This window comes from Bombina bombina, chromosome 9 (assembly GCF_027579735.1).
Source record: "Bombina bombina isolate aBomBom1 chromosome 9, aBomBom1.pri, whole genome shotgun sequence".
Lineage (NCBI taxonomy): Eukaryota > Metazoa > Chordata > Amphibia > Anura > Bombinatoridae > Bombina > Bombina bombina.
This window is the reverse complement of record NC_069507.1, coordinates 59,987,147-60,005,734: the sequence shown is the minus strand read 5'-3', so window position 1 is coordinate 60,005,734 and position 18,588 is coordinate 59,987,147. Positions and strand designations below refer to the sequence as shown.

Below are 18,588 nucleotides of genomic sequence, written 5' to 3'. Positions count from 1 at the left end.
TTAGGGGTTAATAGTTTAATTTAGTGTGTCGTGATGTGGGGGGCCGGTGGTTTAGGGGTTAATAGGTTTATTTAGTGTTGGCAAAGTGGGTGGGTGGAGGATTAAGGGTTAATAAGTTTAATAAAGTATTTGTGATGCAGAGGATGGCGGTTTAGGGGTTAATAGGTTTATTATAGTAGTAGCAATGTGGGGGGCCAGCGGTTTAGGGGTTAATATTTTTATTATAGTATTTGCTATGCGCGGGGATGGCAATTTAGGGGTTAATAGGTTTATTTAGTGTTGTCGATGTGGGTGGGTGGCTGATTAAGGGGTAATAGGTTTAATATAGTACTTGCGATGCGGGGGGATGGTGGTTTAGGGGTTAATAGGTAGTTTATGGATGTTAGTGTACTTTGTAACATTTTTGTTATGAGTTTTGTGAAACTTTTTTGTTTTGCAAAATCCATAACTACTGGTCTCAGATCGCGGAATGGATCGTGGTGGTATAAGCTATAACACTAATAGTAATAGCCGGACCGCACAACCTGTAATACAGGAGACCCCAAAATTCCACACTCAAAAATCATTTTTTGAGTGCGGAATGGAGAGTTGTGTAAAGGCTAAAATGTTAGCGGTATAGCCGTACCGCCGCGACTTGTAATACGGGAGACCTGCATATTCCGCTCGTAATGGCCAATTTTTCAGCAGTATAGAAGTACCGCACATCTTGTAATCTTGGTGAATGTAAGTAATAAAACATTTAACATAGTCAAATATCCATAGATTTTACCGATTTCTTTTATGCTTAACCTGTAGAAGCGCAGCAGGTCCAAATAATTTTAATGTTTGGTGATCATTTGTAAAACAGTTTAAATAAATGTAAAAAAAAAAAATTAAACCCTGTAAAATAAAGGGGGATAATAAAATTTGATTATTTCTTTAAAAGGTGTTGGTTTATTACTACAATGTTAAAATAACTGTGATCTATCCATTCCATGTTTAGTATTACAGAGATTCAGAATACAAAGATAATAATAATAATAAAAAAAAAAAAAAGTCTTCTTTAACATCTTGGCTATGAGTGAGAGTTTGCTGGCCTCTCCTGCAGCCAATGTTTTATCTGGAGACCAAGTAAACAATCATCTTAAATTACATTTCTGAGTCAACTGGTCAGAAAGTCTATTCCAACTATGATATCTTATAAAAGTAAGTTATTATGGAGTTATCACACTTGTCTCCTCTATACAATGCGTACAAGATTCTGTCCTTGACAGCTTTCATGTGGCTCAATGCCAAACATCACTTGTCCTTCTCAATGTCATTTGTCTTTTCTTTACTTCTAGCTTCTCGCCTTTCCAGGGCCAACTGAATGTCCAGTTCTCTAAGCTGCTTGAGGAAGCCCCTGTTTGGGAGAATGCAGCGGTGCTTCAGTACCTGTGTAATTGCATCCACAACTGTCATTTGCTTGTAAATCATCAAATAGGCCAGGACCAGGGATGCTGATCTGCTACGGCCCATGGCGCAGTGCACTAGTACTTTATCTGCAGAAAGAGAAGATACGTTACAAACCAAACTGTATCATATTTTTAAAGAACTTAAAGCAATTTTAACGAATGACTGATGTTTTTTTATTAACTAAATAAGCCAGCCAGAATAATAATTAAACATACATATTATAAATATAGTATATGGGTTTTTCCCTGGCTCCCTCTAGCTGCCATGTTGAAAGCTAGTTTGCACTGTATTCCAGTGCTGATGTTATTTCACATATGTAGCAACTCTCCATTAGATACTAGCCGCACCTATAATTAGACGGGATGCAAGAAGTGTATTAAAGGGACACTGAACCCAAATTTTTTCTTCTGTGATTCAGATAGAGCATGACATTTTAAGCAACTTTCTAATTTACTCCTATTATCAATTTTTCTTCATTCTCTTGCAATCTTTATTTGAAAAAGAAGGCATCTAAGATTTTTTTTGGTTCAGACTCTGCACAGCACTTTTTTTTATTGGTGGATAAATTTATCCACAATCAGCAAGAACAACCCAGGTTGTTCACCAATAATAGGCCGGCATCTAAACTTACATTCTTGCATTTCAAATAAAGATACCAAGAGAATGAAGAAAATTTGATAATAGGAGTAAATTAGAAAGTTGCTTAAAGTGAAGGTCAATTTCTGCCATTCGCAATACACGGTTTTAAACCTTATCTTCAAATTATTAAAGTCGCTGAGTTTATATTTATAAATAACTAATCCATTTCAAATAAAACATATATATAAAATACCCCGTTATCGTGATTAGCTCCGCCCCTACCACACTTCCTTACTTCTATGCTGTGACGGCGCATTGCTTCCGACAAACGGACTACGCTCGTGCACAAGTGTCTCTTTGAAATGTGCATGCGTCTCTTCAACTCAATAGCGCATGAGTTTCATTACCGACGTTACTTTGTATTCAACAATTCTGAGAGGGGAAAAACGCATGCACGTTTCATGAACGAGCATGACCAGGATGACGCACTGTTTGTTTTAACGCATGCGCATAACATTGAAATGACGAAACAGAAAAGGGGCTGGACGCCACGGGGGTAAACAATAGATTGGATCCAAAAACTGTCAATCAAGAACGGCAGTATGGCGGGCGGATTATACAAGTGAAACGGAGCCGACAGAAAAGGTTAAAAATAAAACTTTTACTATTATTTGTAAATAATTTGATGAATGAACATCATACTTAATTTAGTGAAGCTATTGAAAAATGATAACCACAACCCCAGACTTGACCTTCACTTTAAAATGTCATGCTCTATCTGAATCACGAAAGAAAACATTTGGGTTCAGTGTCCCTTTAAGTGTTTGGTTCCCTTTAAGGCTTTTATAAGATATGTAGACAGAAGTATGGAGCAACTCGCAGAGAATGTGCATCCATTAGAGTTCACCACTCCCTCTGGCTACTGGTAATGTTCAGTTTAAAAAAATGAACAGCTAGAAATGTAAGTGATAAACCTTACAAGGTTTTTGAAATATGATCATATAAAATAGTATGAAAAGATATATACATTATACATACAAATACTGTACTCCTCTTGCCCTTATACTATTGTTAAGATCTTATCTAAAAGTTCCATCCAACCTGCTCACACTGATCATTACTTGCTAATATATACAAATATTTCTTGATCACAAGTAAGCAGGACAAAAGTTTCATGTCACAGATCATAAAACATTTGTAGTGCTGACTAGCGATCAAGTGGTTTTTGTATAGATTAGCAAGTCATGATCAGTGTTGTGAGCAGAATAAATAAAACAATTAAAAAGCAGTGATAATCTATAGACTTCAAAATTTTTCCAATAAAAAAATATGAATTAAAAGCTTGCTAAATTCTTCTTTAACATCAAATTGAAACTAAATCTTTGGAATAAGTAAGTTTATATTGTTTTATTTACACTAAGTATTAATTTGAAATATTTAGTAAAGTGTACAGAAAGAAAAAAAACCAACAACTTTGTATCTGATTTTTTTTTTTTTTCCTCTCTCTCTTTTGGTGACTCATATCAGACTGAACATTTATTAAGGATATTCATATCCCAAATCTGGAAAACATTATCAAATAGGTCTAAAAGTCTGTTTTTACATGCAGAGTATTTATGGGTAATTTTAATTTTTATATTCAAATGTGTGCTAATGTATATTATCTATTCATTCTAAAAGCCTCCTCAAGTACTATGAAGATTGAATAGATAAAATAGTTTAGATTAAGTTTATCTTTTGAAGTAACGTAATAAATCTCAATTAAACCTAGTCATACTGATTTTTATTTCCTAATCTTTACATCGTGAGTCAGCACTACAAATATTGTTTAAAGTATTTAGCACCAATTTGTGATCAGAAGAAAAATTTTAGAAATTTCAAATAAGCTTTTTAGAATGGTCGTTGTCATTGACACTTTCCAAAGATTTATGCTGTTTTCAAAACCTCTTTGAAGTGCAGAAACTAAGATGGTCAATATGTTATTTATACTGAATACTAAGTTGAAATTTGTAAAGTGTACAATTTTGTACTAAACATTAGACTCCCTTGTGTAACTTGCAGATCCCTTTTGAAACTTTTTTTTTTTCTCCAATCTATTTTGGTGATTCATATCAGACACAATATTTAAGGATATTCAGCTCCCAAATCTGGCAAACATTATTAAATAGCTCTAAAAGAGTCTAAGAAGAGACTTTTACACGCAAAGGATCTATGGGTAATTAAATTTGCATATTAAAATCTATGCTAATATATGCAATGCATTCATTCTAAAAGTCTCTTCAAGTAGAATAAAGAGTTAACAAATATTACATTTATTTATATATTGTTCTTTATTTAAGTTATTTTGTTGTATTTATTAAAGAAAATGTTATTTGTAAGACAAGTCTCAAAAAGTTTTTATGGGAGGAGGATGTTCAGTTCCCAAATCTAAAATCTTAACAAATATCTCTAAAAGAGCCTGTAGATAAATAATTCCAACAGAGAACGCTGTAAATCGCTATCAACCAACAGAGGGCACTGTATGTCACTAACGGAAAAAAAATAGCACCCTCTATTGGTTGTTAAGGATATAAAGCATTCTCTATTGACTGTTTATTGCAAGCTTTTAATTCATATTTTATTTTTTGGCAGTCTATAGATTATCACTGCTTTATAACATCAAATTGAAACTAAATCTTTAGAATAAGTAAGTTTATATTGTTTTATCTACACTAGGTATTAGTTTGAAATATTTGTTAGAGTGTATACAAGGGAGGAAAAAAACAACTTTGTATAAGGTATTGGACTCCCCTTGTGTAGCTTGCAGGTCTTAAATGATTTTTTTATTTTTTTTTTCTCTTTTGGTGACTCATATCAGACTGAACATTTATTAAGGCTATTCATATCCCAAATCTGGCAAACATTATCAAATAGCTCTAAAAGAGTCTAAAAGTCTGTTTTCACATGCAGAGTATTTATGGGTAATTTTCATATTCAAATGTATGCTAATATATATTATCTATTCATTCTAAAAGCCTCTTCAAGTACAATGAATATTGAATAGATAAAATAGTTTAGCTTAAAAGGACAGTATACTATAAAATAGTTTTTCCCTTCATGTGTTTACAATTGCTTTTTTTACCAACTGCAGAGTAAAAAATGTATGAAAATTAGCTTTTTAAGGTTTATTTCTGTATATTAAAGCTCTGATTTTGTGTTTTGAAGCCACAGCCTAATAAAATAGGTTGAGCTTGTAGGTATAATCAGATCTCATTACTGTATCACATTGTGCACATATATCTGCTTCTTTATCTTATATCTGTTCTTAAAACAATCACCAATACTTTGAGAGAACAATGGAAAATCAACATTTTATTACCTTATCTCTGCTTTATCACACTGGGAGTGTAATTTCTTCTGCTGGCTGTGTTTACAAAGCTTATCTATAGCTGGTACGCGCGGCCACAAACTTTCAGAATAGGTGGGGATACCACAAGCTAAATTAACAATTTCAAATACCAATATAAGGGTAAAGGAGCTACTTGTAAACAATTTAATACACTCCAGCAGGTAAAGTGGATCATTGGGAACAAATTAAAGGGGAGAAATTTTTTGAGTAAACTGTCCCTTTAAGTTTGCCATTTGAAGTAACGTAATAAATCTTCAATTAAACCTAGTCACACTGGTTTTTACTTCCTAATCTTAACATCGTGAGTCAGCACTATAAACCTCATGTACAAAATATTTTTTAAAGTATTTAGCACCGATTTGTGATCAGGAGAAAAGATTTAGAAATTTCAAATAAGCTTTTTAAGAATGGTTTTTGTCATTGACACGTTTAAAAGATTTACACTGTTAATTAAACTCATCAAAGTACAAAAACTAAGATGGTCAATGTGTTATTTACACTTAATACTACATTGAAGTTGTAAAGTGTAAAATGTTGTACTAGACATTAGACTCCCCTTGTGTAACTTGCAGATCCCATTTAAAACTTTTTTTTTTTAAATTTATTTTGTTGATTCATATCAGACACAATATTTAAGGATATTCAACCCCCAAATCTGGCAAACATTATTAAATACTCTAAAAGAGTCTAAGAAGAGACTTTTACACGCAAAGGATCTATGGGTAATTTAATTTGCATATTCAAATCTATGCTAATATATTAATTCTAAAAGTCTCTTCAACTAGAATAAAGACTGAACACATATTACTTTATATATTCTTTTTTTTTTTTTAACTTACTATGTTGTATTAGACAGTAAAGAAGATGTTGTTTGTAAGAAGTAGCAATATAATTAATGTTTGACAAGTCTCAAAAATATTTTATGGAAGGAGGATGTTCAGTTCCCAAATCTTAAATATCTCTAAAAGAGCCTGTTCATAAATAATTCCAATAGAGGGCACTGTATGTATGATCACTAACAAAAAAAATAGCACACTCTATTGGTTGTGAGGGATATAAACCATTCTCTATTGGTTGGTCATATAACAAAAATAAAATAACACCTTCTATTGGTTATTAGCAATATAAAGCATTCTCTATTGACTGTTCATGATTTACAATACATCACTGATTGCTGTAGGCTGATATAAATTATATATATATGCTAAATTTTTATTGATCTTGAGGAGACTAAAAATTCATAGATGGCAGATATATTAGCATAAATTTAAATATGCAAATGAAACTACCCATCAATGCTTTGCATATAATAACAGGCTTTACTTAGATTCTTTTAGAGCTATTTTATCACATTTTCAGTTTTGGGATCTGAATATCCTCAAATCCTAAATGTTCTGGGTGATATGAAGCACCAGAATAAAAACCAAAATTTTGGAGAGGATTTGCAAACTATACATGGAAAAAGACCAAAATCTAGCAACAGGGATTGACAGCTAATTATTACCATATATGTAAAGTTATCTCAGATGGCTGTGACAGAAAAGTCCTTACACATGTATAAATGATACAACCTGTAAAGTTCTATAAAGTGCGATTCAAAACCGTGTGGTATGTCATTATTCCTTTATTATAATATCAATTTTCAGTAATGTTCTTATCAGAAACTTAAACCATCATTAATAATTTGGTGGTCATCAATAAACTACTAAGCACTCCAGCATAACATTTAAGTATAAACTTATTAGTTAACTTTGTGTTGAATATACAAATCATATACTTGTTCACTCTTTATTTTAATTGAGGAGACTTAGAAAGAATATAAAAAGAATATAAATTTAAATATGCAAATCAAAACTACCCACAGATGATTTGCAACTAAAAACAGGCTTTACTAAATAGACTCTTTTAGAACTATTTGATTGTATTTTCAAATTTGGAAGCTGAATATCCTCAATAAATTATACAGCACCCTCTATTGGTTGTTAGTGATATACAGCGCCCTCTTTTGGTTGTTAGTGATATACAGAGCCCTCTATTGATTGTTACAATATACTGCCCCCTCTATTGGTTTAGTGATATACAGCGCCCTCTATTGGTTGTTAGTGATATACAGAGCCCTCTATTGATTGTTAGTTACATACAGCGCCCTCTATTGGTTGTTATGATATACAGCGTCCTCTATTGGTTGTTATGATATACAGCGCCCTCTGTTGGTTTAGTGATATACAGCGCCCTCTATTGGTTGTTAGTGATATACAGAGCCCTCTATTGATTGTTACATACAGCACCCTCTATTGGTTGTTAGTGATATACAGAGCCCTCTATTGATTGTTAGTTACATACAACGCCATCTATTGTTTGTTATAATATACAGGGCCCTCTATTGGTTGTTATGATATACAGCGCCCTCTGTTGGTTTAGTGATATACAGCGCCCTCTATTGGTTATTAGTGATATACAGAGCCCTCTATTGATTGTTTGTTACATACAGCACCCTCTATTGGTTGTTAGTGTTATACAGCGCCCTCTATTGATTATTATTTATATACAGGGTCCTCTATTGGCTATTAGTTATATATAGCGCACCACCCTCTAATGGTTATTAGTTATATACAGCGGCCTCAATAGGGACAGAGGGACAGGGATAGAGGTATAGGGACAGGGATAAAAGGATAGGGACAAAGGGATAGGGATAGAGGGATAGGGACAGGACAGGGGGACAGGGATAAAAGGACAGGGACAGAGGAATAGGGACAGAGGGACAGGGATAGGGGGACAGGGATAGGGGGACATAGGGAGAGGGATAGAGGGATAGGGACAGGGATAGAGGGCTAGAGACAGGGATAGAAGGATAGAGGGATACGGATAGATGGACCTCACTTTAAAAAATAGACTGCCCTCTGCAGGCTTAATCCTTAGTGTGTGTGTGTGTGTGTGTGTGTGTGTATATAACACACACAGTCACACACACACACACATATATATGCACACACATACATACACATATATATATATATATATACACACACATACATACATATATATATATATATATGTGTGTATGTATGTGTGTATATATACTGTATATATATATAATATATATATATATATGTGTATGTATGTGTGTGCATATATATGTGTGTGTGTGTGACTGTGTGTGTATATATATATATGGACTATTCTCAGCATATGCACTCTCACTATCACTCCACAACTGCCAGGGTGCTCTCAGGGAGTATACAATGTCAAAAAATTCAAAGCACTCACTGGTCTTCTGCCATCAAATCAAATATTAATTTGTGTAACGTTTCGGGACCTGTAGCGTCCCTTCTTCTGACAATCAAATAGTGCAAGTGAGCAAACTTATAAAGGCCTAACAAACCCTCCCCTAGTTGAGCCTCCAATCATAGGAGACCGTGTGCAAACCTAAAGACTAAACCATCATAGAGTTTAGAAAAATGCAAACATAACAAAGTGTAAAGTACTTCTCCTGTGTAAATTATATACTGTGACAAATGATACCATAATTATCACTCTATGTGTATATAAATAAAAATATATACATATGTATTGGTACTGCTCTAATTAATCATATTTGTAATCCAGATATCCACTATTTGATTGTCAGAAGAAGGGACGCTACAGGTCCCGAAACGTTACACAAATAAATATTTGATTTGATGGCAGAAGAAGTGCTTTGAATTTTTTGACATTATATATATATATATATATATATATATATATATATATATATACATACATACACACACACACATACATACACACATACATACACATATATATATATACACACACACAAATACATACACATATATATATACTGTATATACATACATACATATATATATATATATATATATACACACACACATACATACACATATATATATGTGTATATATATATATACATATATATACACACACACATACAACTTTTTAGTTTTGCAAAACAGTTAACCAGACCTCTGAGGTCGCTGTAATCATTCTAGCGTAAATCATGATTGCCCTCAAGTGTTATCATTTACTTAAAACCCTTAACGGCTGGACTTATATGTCTACATCGGAACAAAGTTCCGATTTAAACATATAAGTTAAAAATTGAAATCACACAATCAATCCATGCGATCGCGTGATTGCAATGATGGGATTGTGTCTGGGGGGAGTGCCTATGACACTAGGTACGCCCTCCAGCCCGCTATCCCATTCGGGAAGCGCCTTTGGCTTTAGTATAGCCAAAAGGCTATCACGTTGCTATGCCGTCCTAAGGGCGTTAAAGCACAATGCGGTTAGGACGGCATAGAACGTCCTAAGGGAGTTAGAAGGGGTTAAAATTGTAATACGAGCACAATTACAATAGCACTCTACTCATAATCTGGTCCTATATGAGGAGAAGGTGCAGAGATGTGTCTGCCTGCACAGACTAGGAGGTCAGAACAACGGTGGTTTATAATATTCATAAGTAATGAGGAGCTAAACATTATTACACTTTATTAACAATAACATAAATCAATAACTGAATAAGATACATTTTTTTACCACAAGAATATAAAGATTATTTACATTTTAATTATCACTTGCAGTAGAAAAAAAAAATCACAATTAAAAAGCAAACAGAAAGCCACAAAAACTATCACTAGTTGCAGGAAATGATGCCGGTCCGCCTGCAATAAATGTCCTCTGCATTTCTGGTTGAGAAAAAAACACTGCACAAGTGCAATTTGAAATAGATAACTGAAAAATATTAAACGTGCACTACTAAACTGTCATACAAGAAATAAGATAAGTGGACAAGAAGAAAGCTGTGGGTGGAGCTTGGTGGCCATTTTCAGTTGCTAACAAATGATTATTATTTAAAAGTTTCATGTACTTCTTACAAGCTTATAGAAGTGGGACCCACTGCAAGAAGCTTGTCTGGTATGTAACAATAAGTAATAAAGAATAAGTATTGGGTCTAGACTGTCCCTTTTAGTAACATTTATAATATTGCACTACCGCCACCAGGCTACTTCATAATCTGGCAAAACTGCAGGTCCAGAATCTGAAATAAGCAAGCAGCACTGAAATTCCACCCTCTAAGTGCCCACAACCCAGGTCAAAGTATATATCGGCTATAGGGTTTTATAGTAGTTAGGCACATCATGCTTTTAACATTCACAATGAAAATATTAATGTTGTGTAAAGAACACAGGAAAAAACTTCTACGAATTCATCAACTATTGGTGGGGAAATGGCACCTTGAATAGACTCAGTGTATCCCATTTGTCAGGCCTGCCCTTTGGGCAGGATGAGAGGGGCACCCACCCAGGGCCCCGCTCTTTGGGAGACCCTGTAATGTTACTGGTGAGGTTATGAGATGGGGCAATGTATATGTTGTATTTAGTTTATAAGAAGTGTTTATGGAATCAGGAGGGCTAATATTTTGTGTTATAGGTCTATCACTGAATGTTGGCATAGGGGTGGGCCATACAAGAGGCTGGGCATACAGGGGAGGGGAATAAGGGCACTGGGCTAAATAACCCCACAAATGAATCTTGCTCAGGGCCCTGCAAATGCTAAGATTGACCCTGCCATTTAAAGTAGCCTTGAGTATATCTAGTTTTAAAAATGGTATTCCATGATGGGACTAATTTATGTCTGGGAGCTTCTGAAGAGCTCCTAATGAGACATAGGGCCAGTAAATTAATCTGAGAAAATTGCATATCTAGAATCTAAAATGAACAGCACTGAATTTCACCCAATAAGCACTGAAAAAAACAGGACAAGGTCTACATTGTTGGTACTTCTACTTTGGGGATTTGTAAAATGTATATATATATATATATATATATATATATATATATATATATATATATATATATATATATATATATATATATATATATATATATATTATATTAATAGAACACATGTAAAATCTATGGCAAAAATACAAGTGTACGTGTATGTATGTGTAATGCACAAAACAACTGAATTTGAAAACATCTTCCAGTTTAGACAAACCATGGCTAAATGGACTAAATACAGAATTTATTTTTATGGGCGCATAGTAGTGACAAAGATGTTTATTTTACTCCGATTGGTTTATTTATTAGATCTCTGCCCAAACGATTAATACAACAGAGCTGTATAGGTTACAAAGGTATTTTGACATTTTTATGGAGGGAGGTGAGACCGAGCATCAGAAGGGCTTCTATAATTAGACACAGAATGGGAGGTGGGGTGGGTATTTAAGACTTAATTTCATACTATCAAGCCGCAAGAGTGGCCCACACAACATTATGATATAATATGACATTTTGTAGGTTCATTTAGAACCAGAAATTGTACAAATACATCCATTTTACAAACTATTGTGGTCTACTAGAGACCATACACCTAGCCTTTGGAAATCCTTTACTGCAATACCTCCTACATAATTTGAAACTTTGTCTAACAACACGTCAAGGTAAGCCATAACAAAACTATATCCAATTTTTAACCTCCTTGACAAACTAACAAAGCTAAGATTTGTGTCTAAATGGGAGACAGAGTTAAATGAAGAATGGTCAAAAAAAGACTTCCTTTTCATATAGAGCCAATTTTCCAGAAAACCATATCAAGGTGGCCCTTAGACGGTACCTTTACACCACAAGACTCAGAGCCACATGAGTTTTAGGGGCTGTGGTGAAGGGATATGTACCTTCATATATAATGGAGCTGCATACACGTTACACATTTAAATTCCTGAGCTCTTTTTTACATACTGGTTTAACCTCTCAACAGGCACGATTGCATAGCCCAGGTCAGGGAGTTATTTGACCAGACAATAAATTGATAGATATGCACGCTGTTAGGTTGTGTATTGCTAGTCACTGTCCAAGGTATCTAATTTCTCAGTTATCGGCAGATATGTTAGATAAGAAAGTCCAAGGGGTAGATTTATTAAGCAGCAGATGCTTCTTTCAATGCCCATCGTCTCAGGTCCGCCTGAAATGGAAGTTAAGAAGCAGAAGTCGTAAGACCGCTGCGCTGCTCCTTAACTTCTCCACCAACTTTTAGGTGGCGGAATAAAATCATTCTGATCTGATACGATCGGAATGATTGACATCCCCTGCTACCGGCCGTCGGTGATCAGGGGGCAGCATTGCACAATCATTTCACTAGAAATGCTTGTGCAATGATAAATGCAGACCGTATACTGTTGGCATCTAGCGATGTCGAGCAGTGGACATTATTCGCTATAGCTCGACATTTGTTAAATCTACCCCCATTTCTTAGATAATTGTTGTTGCCCTTCAAATATGTACAGTTTGCTCTTTTCTTCAGAAGATAAACAAGAGACTTAATCATTTTAGTTATTTTCTTTGGAGAAAGACTTGACCTCACTCAAGGGAGCAAAAGCATTTTAACAGGTCTATTACCATCTCAATTTAAAGGACTAAAAGAAGATATTGTCGTTTTTTTCCCCTTTGCTCTTCTTATAGCTTAAGGAGTTATATAATTTAGCTTGAACTATTGGTGATGGTATTGGTAAAGAAATCAGCCATTTCAAAAGACCTGTTTTTTTGGTTGTCTTATGTATGCCTTTTTCACTTAATCATATATGATATAGATCAATGATGATGAACCTTGGAACTCCAGATGTTTCAGAACTTGGGGAATGAGGTTGAGTGAACCTTGGGGATTGAGGTTTAAAAAGGGGGGTTTCTCTTAACTTGAACCCCCAGGCAGAAGGAAAAAGATGTGTGTATTACAGTGCATCGTATATATGTTTGATGCTGTGACTAGATGCACTCGGAGAAAATGTATCATGTTACATCAGGCTTTACCCACAGCCACTTGGGTAATGTCAGGTTTACCCGGGTAATGCTAGGATTACCCAGTTTCTTACTTTACCCGCAATATTTATATACAGTGCCTTTTGTAAAAAAAAAAGTGCAGCTACTCATTGATTGATATAATGTGCTCAGTAACTTTGAGAAAAGCAAAGTTATTTACGTTTGATATATTATTATTATATATATAAATACATACACACACATAGCCACACATATAGGCAGAGACAGAAACACACACACAATATGATTAATTCAGACTTTAGTTTGAAAGCTTAGAATGGCTGAACTGTGTTGGCTTGGCGGCTTACAACGACCTGAGAGAGTGCACAGCATGCCGTTCATGACTAACCCTATAGATCCACTCGAACATTTTTGTTGCTATGACTAACAGTTCTCTGAGTCAGAGTAACTAGAAACGTAAGGCTAGATTACACTGCAACCAAGTGTTTTGCAAGAACAGCAATAAGATACTCTTCCATTCTGGCCTGACTGCTTTTTAACTGCACAGTAGACTTGCAAACTGTGGGAGATTTATGAAGGCATAAAAATGTTTAATTATGTGTAGTAAAATATGATTTTACTTATTTATTTTGCTTCCTGTTCCTGTAATGTACTTTGAAAATTTGCTTTTAATTTCCTGACAGTTTCTATAAAGTGATGGACACAGGCATGTTGTAACTTAGTTATCCTCGATTTAAAAACCTGTTTAATGTATCTCATATACCTACTGATGTCAGATTGTAACAAATATAAATGAGCTGATAAAGTAACTATCTTACTTGATTTAAACTCTATTAAACACTGATATATTCTTCACAGCCATTATTAACACACTTTAGTGACTACTTTTATACATTTTCCTAATTGCCCTTAACAGAAGAGGGATATAGGAAATCTAGGGTACATCAAACAAAGGTTGCTAGGTGTCCAGTATTTTAGCAGGCTGTCCAGTAAAATCTTCACAAAAATAGTGGACACTTAAATGTCCATTTTTTAAAAAAGGTTTTGCTAAATATAAAAGATCTCATTTGCATAAATGCATAGATATATGGAGCAGAAATAAATATTAGTCAAGGCAGGCCAGGACTGCAAATGCCCGGTGGGCCGGGCTCTTATGTGGGCCTTGCTACTATTTAGAGGCCTCACCCTCTCTTAATATGGGTAACAATAGGAAAGCTGTTACAGTCTGCCTATTTTGTAAAGCAGAATGTACATTTCCTGTCTTGCTGTTAAGCAGAATGCTGTAGAATAAGGGTTTTTGTATATTATGGCTACCTAGCTGACAGAGGTGTAACTGATGTGGGCTGCTTCCCCTTTAAATAACCGGGCATATTTATGTTCCCAGTCCGGTCCTGAGTCAAGGGGTCAAATCACTAATGTTTATGTGTATTACTGACAACAAAAGAAGTGAAATGATTGTTTTATATGTTACTGGCAGCCAAGGTGTAAAATGAGTACTCAGTTGGGGAAAAATATACATGGTTGACTCAAGAGGTGGGGCTTTTGGGGATGTGGGGGCATTGTGTGACCTCACCTACCATAGTGGCCAGTCACCTAGAGATTGTTAAGTATTTTTATGGAGGACACATGTCAACCCTAGTTGCAACATGGTTGTGCCCATATCTTTATAGAAACTACAACTTTACATTTATTTATTTAATATTTAAACAACTAATATCATTTAAAAAATACATCTACATATTATTCTCAAGCTAACATTTCCTTTAAATACATAATTATATCAAGCATTTATTTAGTGTTTCATGTCCCTTTAAAGCCCAAAATATATATTTTAGGACTTATATTCCAGAGATACTATGGAGAGGGGGGTGCCATGTTAGTCAGTGGAAGCATAAAATAGTAAAATAAATATCAAAACTAAAATAGAGGTGACACCTTTTAATTGCTAACTACCCCCCCCACCCCCGCCAATTGAAAGCTTTGTATGTCAGCTTGGGCAACCTTTGGTTTCCTTCATAGGGAATTTTCACAGACCCAAGGATATAGTAAAACACGGCAGCTAGTCTGTTCCATATTGATAACTATTTTGTACAATTGAATGCATTTTTTTCACTTACCCATTAAAATAACTTCATATCAAGTGTGCAGCAAGCTATTTCCTCTCATACTGAGTAGTTTTATAATTGCCATTTGTAAATGTCCTGAGACTTTTTTGTAAGAATCACAAATAAACAAGCTGCTGCCTGTTTCATTTGGTTGCGAGTTACATATTTTAAAAGGAGGATTTTTGAGCAATAGTAGTAGCTTTATATTAAGCTAAAGAATATGCTTATTACTGTGTGTATGAAAACTAACATTTAAAAAGGTGACTGTCTTCTGAAGGACCATAATGCACTAACAGCTTGTATCTGTTAACCCTCTCTATAGTATCTGTTAACCCTCTATAGTATCTGTTAACCCTCTCTATAGTATCTGTTAACCCTCTATAGTATCTGTTAACCCTCTCTATAGTATCTGTTAACCCTCTCTATAGTATATGTTAACCCTCTCTATAGTATCTGTTTCCCCTCTCTATAGTATCTGTTAACCCTCTCTATAGTATCTGTTTCCCCTCTCTATAGTATCTGTTAACCCTCTCTATAGTATCTGTTAACCCTCTCTATAGTATCTGTTAACCCTCTCTATAGTATCTGTTAACCCTCTATAGTGTTCTGTTACCTGTTATATGGTCACCTCCTATTTCAAAAAATAATTTATGGTCCTTTCCCAGATTTTGAAGCAGATGTCCCTTGAAACAGTGGTATGTTCATTTTAGGACCTGGTTTACCATAAATAGCAACAACATTCCCCAGTTTATTGCAGCCCCATGTTGGGAGATCCCTAATCATTTAAAGTGACATGAAATCCACATTTTTTTTCTTTCATGGATCAGATAGAGCAACTTTCTAATTTAATTCTGTGAATCAAAGTTTCTTCCTTCTCTTTGGTTATCTTTTGTTGAAAAGCAGGGATGTAAACTCAGGAGCATTCATGTGTCTGGAAGCACTATATGGCAGCAGTTTTGAAAGAATGTTATCCATTTGTAAGACCACTAGATGGCAGCACTATTTCCTTCCATGCATAGGAATTAAAGGGACATGAAACCCAATTTTTTTCTTTTGTGATTTAGAAAGAACATGCAATTTTCTAATTTACTTCTATCATCTAATTTGCTTCATTCTCTTGATATACTTTGCTGAAAAGCATATCTAGATAGGCTAAGTAGCTGCTGATTGGTGGCTGCACATAGATGCTTCGTGTGATTGGCTCACCCATGTGCATTGCTATTTCTTCAACAACGGATATCTAAAGAATGAAGCAAATTAGATAATAGAAGTAAATTGGAATGTTGTTTAAAATTGTATTCTCTACTTGAATCACAAAAGAACATTTTTGGGCTTAGTGTCCCTCTAAGCAAATTTTGTGACAGAAGTAAATTGAAAACTTTTGGAAAATGATCTGAATTACAAAATAAAATATTTGGGTTTCATATACCTTTAAATGCAAACACAGCCTTTCTGTTGAGTAATTATGATACTAAAGTCAGAATTAGGCTTTCATGATTCAGATAGAGCATGCAATTAAAAAAAAATCCAATTTATTTCCATTATCAAATTATGCACAATCTTGTTATATTAACACTTTCGGAGGCACCAGCTCTTACTAGGCATGTGGAAGAGTTCACAGTATATATACATATATGTATTTTGTGATTGGCTGATGGCTGTCACATGATGCAAGGGGGAGTAACTTGTAATTGGAGTAACTTTGAAATTTGTCAGAAAAAAATAATCTTCTTCTCAATTGATATTTAGGGCCTGGTGATCTAAAGCTCTCCTCCATGGCGAGGTTACATAAGATATCTTATCAGTTCTGTGAAGCCCCTCAAACAATTAAGTGCTGATTATCTCACTATGCAGGATTCTGGGTGATTTCACTTCATGCAGGGGAGGTTTTGGTATCTTTATTTGAAAAGCAGGAATGTAAGCTTAGGAACCGGCCCAGAGCGCTTGCTGGTTAATGGTTAAATGTAGTCACCAATCAGCAAGTGCTACCCAGGGACTGAACCAAAAATGGGCTAGCTCATATGCTTACATTCCAGCTTTTTCAAATAAAGATACCAAGAAAAAGAAGAAAAAAATGATAATAGGAATAAATTGAAATTGCTTAAAATTGCTGCTCTATCTGAATCATGATAGAAAAAAAATTGGGATTTATATCCCTTTAAAGGATGGATGTGCAGTAATAGTTGTGCAATCAATGGCTGGTCTCTGGATTAAACACCAGGTTTATCACAATCTTATTTTGAGATTTTTTTAATCAATAGATTAGACTGGACTGTGACTGTGAGCAGTTCTACCCACTCTCTACATAGGCTTCCTAAGGGCTTTCGAAGGGCTGGACTTCAAGTGTCATATGACACACACACTGATTGCATGTTCATTGGAATTGTCAAAAAAAAAAAAAGAGTTCATCCCTGTGGGCCGGCATAACAATGTAATAGAAGTATTATAGGCATGGATTTAACCTTTTTCAGGGATAGAGTAAAAAAAAGTACAAATATACTTTATTAATGGCATAGATTACACACATTTGATTAGCTAACGTTTCCCATCACTTTAACTTCCATCCATTAAGTGTGACTTCAAACACTGGAAAAATTGCATATAGAGCCACATATAAATGAACAGTATCTGCTCAATCAAATTAACTTTAAATTATTTGGTTAGGGGTCTGAATTAGGCATGTGCCTTTGGATTCTTTGTTAGGATCCGAATGCGGAAGAAGGCAACCTCTCCTGGAATTCTGCTCTTTTCAGCAGTGCTGGATTGGCCTCCCAGAAAACCGGTGGGCCACTGTCGCCTTAGGGCCACATCCTTGGTCAGGGAGGTCACGAGTAAGCATTGTGAGAATGCGTAGCGCATTTCTTCAAGGCCGCTCTGCTCCTGACAAGGGTGTGGCGGCCTCTGGTGGCAGAAAAGTGGCCAAGGACTGCTCCTAATGAGTGTGTGGGGGCCTGTTCCAGAGGAAAAATATCCCTAAGGTAGGGGGCTGGGGTTGGGAGGGGTCTTTCCAGGGCCGGTCTGGTTTCCCAGTCTGGCCCTGCTTTTCAGAGCCAGATTTATTCTTGTGAAAGTGCACATGTGGATTTGCACAGATTTTAGTGTGTTGAACTTTCACAAAAATAAATCTGTCTACGTAAAGAGCTGAATGCCACGAGCAGCCGCCTTCATCTGCATTCGTATTCTAACGAAGGATCCGATTGCACGCCTCTAGTCTGAATGATGGTTTGAATTATCTGGCTTGGAGTTAGAAAGATTGGAGGTTTTCCCTAGGAAAAAAAACTGA

The 18,588-nt window shown here is 35.2% G+C and overlaps 1 protein-coding gene across 4 annotated transcripts in view; it reads right to left on the bottom strand.

The window, feature by feature from the left end:
• Positions 1 to 905: 905 nt before the first annotated feature.
• DUSP29 (dual specificity phosphatase 29) overlaps positions 906 to 18,588 on the bottom strand; it is a 54,403-nt gene continuing 36,720 nt past the window's right edge. For all 4 annotated transcript variants that reach the window (XM_053692140.1, XM_053692141.1, XM_053692143.1 and 1 more), the window contains exon 4: positions 906 to 1,520. In XM_053692140.1, the coding sequence (XP_053548115.1) occupies positions 1,279 to 1,520 (242 nt within the window). In that variant the 3' untranslated portion in view covers positions 906 to 1,278. The remainder of the gene's footprint in view (positions 1,521 to 18,588) is intronic.